Below are 5,271 nucleotides of genomic sequence, written 5' to 3'. Positions count from 1 at the left end.
GTTTCCCAGTCACAAATCTAGCATCTGGAGCGACATCACGAAAACATAGTCCAATGCTCTGGCTGCTGTTGTTTGTCATGCCACCTTTCACTCTACCGCTCTGTCCCCAATGTCCCTGCACTGTTGCCTTCTGCTGCCACCGTGACCTCTGTGGGTTGGTCTCTCGAGGTTCCACCCAGCTCTCAGTAATTTCAGCTCTCAGTGTGGGAACCTCGGTGCTAGTGCAGACTGGGCCATCTCTTCCACAGAAACACTGTCCCACAGCAGATCTAAGCACTTAGACCTGCTTATCAGTGATTTCAGCTCTGATAGTCACTTAACAAACCAAAAGACTCTCTATGGAGCCTAATCAGCTCTCTCCCTAAACAAGAGAAAGGGGCAGGTCAAATAGTGCCTGGGACTCTTTGGCAGAGCCCACACCACCAAGCAAAACACCTGTGCCCCACCAGCTCTCTCTTCACTAGGATGTGTCATCCAAACCTCCTGCTGAGAGAATGCAGTTCAGTTGAGGGTGACCAGTGCTTAATTTGTAATGAAAGCGGTGCCCAGGGCTCAAGCAAGTTTGTTACTTTTGTAACTGATGCGACAAGCCCAGAGGTCCCAGGGCTATGAACCTAGGACTATGAACCCTGGCAAGCCCTAGCACAAATGAAGCAGGGAGGGAAATCAGGATAACAACATTTCATGACCCCCATATTTAATACTTAAGTGATTTGTAACCCAACACCAGCCAAAATTGATCACTTGAGCAGCACCGCTCTGTGTGCTGGATGGGGCGGCAGAGTAGGTGTGTGCCTGTAAATACAGTCTGGCCCTGACGCCTTTCCACCCACCCCTGGCTCATCACTAGCTGTCAGGAGAGAGCTCATTCACACCTGGCTTATAAATAATAATTTGAAATGATTAGGTAGGCCCATACAGCCCAAACAAATGTGCGGACATGGTCATAGATAACAGGTGTAGGAGGAAGCTAGGCTTTGTTCAGACTTCAACCCCCTTATGCTTGCTCAGGTACAAGTATTTTCTCAAGGACAGTGCATGCTTTTAGAGTGTGTATTACTGTTTCAGTTTCAATTCAAATGTCCAACCAAGGACTAAATTGGAAACATGGCATGTAAGGGGGGTGTTGGGGAAATTCGGGGGGGGAGGGTCCTAGGGAAATCCCTGGCGGCGGGGCTCTGTGCGCGGCTCCCCCAGGCAGTCAGGGCTGAGAGTCCAGCGGGGACCGGGAGCTCAGCGCCCTGCCCCCCGCCGGGCTCGCCCTGAGCAAGGGGGGCTGCGCTCAGGAGAGCCGCCTCCCCGGCCCCCACATGGGCGCGGTGCGCTGGGGGCCGCTCTGAGCCGGGCGGGGAGCGGCGCGGCAGCAGCCCGTGTGCGCCTCCAGCGCTGCCGGCGGGGGCAGCCCCGCTCGCCTCGCCCGCCGGGGATGTGGCCGCGAGCAGAAGCCGCCGCCGCCGCGAGGCGCCGAGCCTGGGCTGAGCCGGCAGCGGGTCCCGCCGCCGCCATGGGGGGCCGGGGGCTGCTGCTGCGCTACCTGTTGCTGGGCTTCCTGGGCTGGGGCGCGACCGCCCAGCCGGCGGGGGGCGAGTATTGCCACGGCTGGGTGGACGGGCACGGCCGCTACCACGAGGGCTTCCAGTGCCCCGAGGACTTCGACACGCCGGACGCCACCATCTGCTGCGGCTCCTGCGCCCTGCGCTACTGCTGCGCCGCCGCCGAGGCCCGGCTGGAGCAGGGCGGCTGCACCAACGACCGCGAGCCGCCGACCCCGGGGGTGACAGCCCGTGAGTGTCCGGCCCGCGGGCTCCGCCGCTCCCTCCGGCCCGGGCCGCAGGCTCCAGCTGCTGCGCGGGACGGGCGCGTGGCCCCAGCGCGGAGCCTGCGCTCCGGACCGGCAAACGCGCGGGGCCATCGAGCTCGAGGCGGGAAGTTGCCGCGGTTCGCCCAGCCAGCGCGGCCCGTCGCTGCGGAGCGCAACCCGCCCCCGCCCCTGCCCCTGCCGGCGGCCTGCTCGGGCCGAGCCCCGCGGCCGGGCGGAGAAAGTTGCCGACAACTTCCCTGGGAAGCGAGTGAGGCACGGGGCGGCCGGAGGCGGCTCCGGGCCCCGCCGCGGCGGCAGGTGAAGGGAGAGACGGGCACGGGGCTGCGTCCGGCCCCTCCCTGACGGCTCGGCGGGGGCGCCGCAGGGCACACGCGGGCTGCTGTGGAGCCCGGGCTCGCCGGGGCTGCCTGCGGCCCGGGTGCCGCGCGGCTGGCGGCCAGGCTGGGGCAGACAGCCCTTCCCCGCAGCGGCCCGGGCCGCCCGCCGCCCGCTGCTGGGCGGGCTCTTGCGATCGCTGCCCGGGCTCGGCCGAGCGGGGTGCGGGGGGCGCTGTCTGGCGCAGCCCCGGGGCCGGGCAGCCCGCTCGGAGATCGGGGCTAAGCTGGCCGCGCTAGTTGGGCTTTTAAGCAGCCAAACGGGAAGCCGCGTTACCGCGTCCTGGGCTGCGCGGAGGGCGGGCAGAGGCGGGTTATTTTTACGCTTCTTAACTGGCCGAAGGTGTTGCTGGAGCATCCGGAGCGAAAATAAAACCCGCCGCCTTAAGGCTCCCCCGGCCAGCGTCGTCTGAAGAGCGCTTCGGGGCTGTTCAAATCAAGTCAACAGCTGCTGGCAACGCGGCTTTGGTTTCAGCACTCCCACAATTTAGAAGTGGCCCAAACGTTTAAATCCCATACAACCAAAAGGCAAGTTTAAAGAGCTCGTGACCGTGCAGCGAACGAGCAGCTGGAAAGCCACATCCGTGGCCGTTTTCTTTTTTCTTTTCCAGACGTGACTAACTTTAACTGTAAAAAGAATCAGAGTAGGGTCCCAGGAATGTCACGGCTATCTATATACACAAACAAGTCATCCAGCAAATGAGCTGAAAGATATTTTGCTGAAAATCAATCACTCTGAAGTTACTTGCCTCTAAAAAGGGGCTGGAGCTTTGGAAGAGTTAGTCCATAGGTTCAGGCAGTTATAATTTGCAGCAGTGAGTAAGTTTCTGAAAAAGCTTGTTGGAAAAGCGGAGCATTATCTCCTGAACAAAGGGAAAACCGAACCGAGCACTGCAAACTGTACTCATGCAGCAAACAGGACGATGCGGACTAACCATCCAGGATTCCGATATTGATCTAAAATATTAACGCTAAGAATTATTCGATTAAAATTGCCTGCAGGAAATAATTTTAATTTCTGCATGTAGGAACTAAAGGCTAATGAAAAATCAAATGCAGCTTATTGCATGATCAGTGAAGTTGTTAGTTAGTATCAGATCATACCTGCCGGTGGCACGCAGATCACACAGTTTATTTGTAATACGTGAAAGGAGTATATTTTAAGAAGCGCGGTAGTTGATGAGAATTTAAGAATAATGTGGGACTTTGAAAACCTTGCAGAGTTAAATAGACGAGCTATTTCGGAGTGTTAAAATGTACTTATTTATTTTTTATTCAGAGCCGATCTACGTTCCTTTCCTTATTGTTGGATCCATGTTCATCGCCTTCATTATTGTGGGTTCGCTGGTGGCAGTTTATTGTTGCACGTGTTTAAGACCTAAACAAACATCACAGCAGCCAATACGATTCTCTCTTCGAAGCTATCAGATCGAGACTCTTCCAATGATCCTGACCTCCACTAGCCTCCGGACGCCGTCCAGACAGTCCAGTACTGCAACCAGTTCGAATTCTACTGGAGGCTCCATTCGCAGGTTCTCTTTCGCCAGGGCGGAATCTGGGTGTTTAGTGGCATCTCCACCGTCACCTTACACATCTGGCTGCTTACAAACAGGCCATTCTATCCACCTAACTCAACCAGCTGGATTTTTGGTGTCAGCACCCTATTTTGGCTATCCTCTCCAACCAGAACCTTCCCTAGCTGGGAGGAGCTGCCCAGATTTTAGCTAGGAGTTTTCAAAAGTAATATAGCCATAGGAGGTATACTGCTGCCTTGTACATTTCACATTAATATGTTCTGTAGTTATTGAACTCAAAACCATTTGAATAGGGGAGTTGCCCATTGAAAAGTGCAAGATTGTGTAGAAACAGGTACAAATACTTACTTTAGTTGTAAAACAGTTTCCTTGTATGTAACTGCATATAAATTATGAAACATTTTAAACATTTATTTCTTTCAAGAAGTGACCTTTTGGTAACTTACTCTAATGTGTGCAGAATTTCTTCAGAGAGATGTAGAAGACCAATTTGGGATAAAATTATTAATAACATAGCTAGAAGAGTTATACATTACTTTTGAGGTCCAAATGATATTAACTCCCTTATAACAAACCAACAAGATTCTGCAACTCTTGAACAATTGTTTATTCACCAGAATAGTCCCATTTACAGCATTGATACTGCTCAGGTGAGTAAGGGTTGCAGGATCCTGACCTGGGGTTGAGGGAAGAAAGCTATAAAAATGGGGAGGGAGGGGGGGAATTGTATACGGTTATAGATACCAGAATCTGATTTTTTTTAAAGTGCACATAATATAACTGAGATTAGGGAGCATAAACTTTATTTTTGAAAGTAAAGCGTTAGAAAGATAGGGCGAGATATTTTAATATTGTTTAAGTTTAGTTTAAAACATGCCCAAGCTCCCAGTAGTCAGATCATTATATATGGAAAAAGTACAGCCTGCACAATAATCTCATTAAGAGATGGTCCATGTAAAATCCTAAAAACATAATTATTTCAAAGCATTTTTATGAAAGGAGAATTTTCTGTCAGCATTTCGTTCAGCAACATTTATATAAATACATAGTGGACAAAGTGGTCTTCAAGTTCTATTTGTAAAATTAGTAATGTATAAAATGTAAAGACAAATTTGTAATTTAAAATGTATGTACAGCATTCACAACATTAATTATTTAGTAGTCATATTGAATTGTTTTATGTCAAACTGGTTGAAATTTTAATTTGGTTGTAATTCTCTACAAAATGCCATTCAGAAACTGTGAACCTATTAAGCAGTGTTCATTTGGATACAGTATCAATACATTCATATTTTGTTTTCTGTACATCAAAAGTAGTAGTAAATTTTGTTCTTTTGCAAACTATTTTACATCCATACACCTGTGATGCTGCAGATTTAATATAGTTTATAACAGTGTTGAATATGCAGTTAACTAGTCAGATTAACATAACTGATGAATTTAACGTGTATATAAAATAAATATAATTATATTATATTAAATTGTTTACTACACTGCCTGAATTTACAATATCTCATTATAGGACTATGTTTCTTCCTCT

At 50.6% G+C, this 5,271-nt stretch overlaps 1 protein-coding gene across 1 annotated transcript; it reads left to right on the top strand.

The window, feature by feature from the left end:
* The first annotated feature begins 1,426 nt into the window (after nt 1-1,426).
* SHISA3 (shisa family member 3) lies at nt 1,427-4,787 on the top strand. The gene is made up of 2 exons (XM_073340110.1): nt 1,427-1,784; nt 3,476-4,787. Exons 1-2 carry the CDS (start codon nt 1,427-1,429, stop codon nt 3,922-3,924), a joined length of 807 nt encoding a protein of 268 aa, XP_073196211.1. The 3' UTR covers nt 3,925-4,787.
* The last annotated feature ends 484 nt before the right edge of the window (nt 4,788-5,271 follow it).

Source organism: Lepidochelys kempii, chromosome 4, assembly GCF_965140265.1.
Source record: "Lepidochelys kempii isolate rLepKem1 chromosome 4, rLepKem1.hap2, whole genome shotgun sequence".
Taxonomy (NCBI): Eukaryota; Metazoa; Chordata; order Testudines; family Cheloniidae; genus Lepidochelys; species Lepidochelys kempii.
Note: the sequence above shows the minus strand (reverse complement) of the source record. Positions and strands in the feature narration are given on the sequence as shown.

Excerpts from the sequence above, each read along its gene's own strand:
- SHISA3 (XM_073340110.1), top strand. The coding sequence starts at position 1,427 with ATGTGGCCGCGAGCAGAAGCCGCCGCCGCCGCGAGGCGCCGAGCCTGG. Across the intron at positions 1,785-3,475 it reads GACCCCGGGGGTGACAGCCC|AGCCGATCTACGTTCCTTTC; the intron begins GTGAGTGTCCGG and ends TTTTTTATTCAG.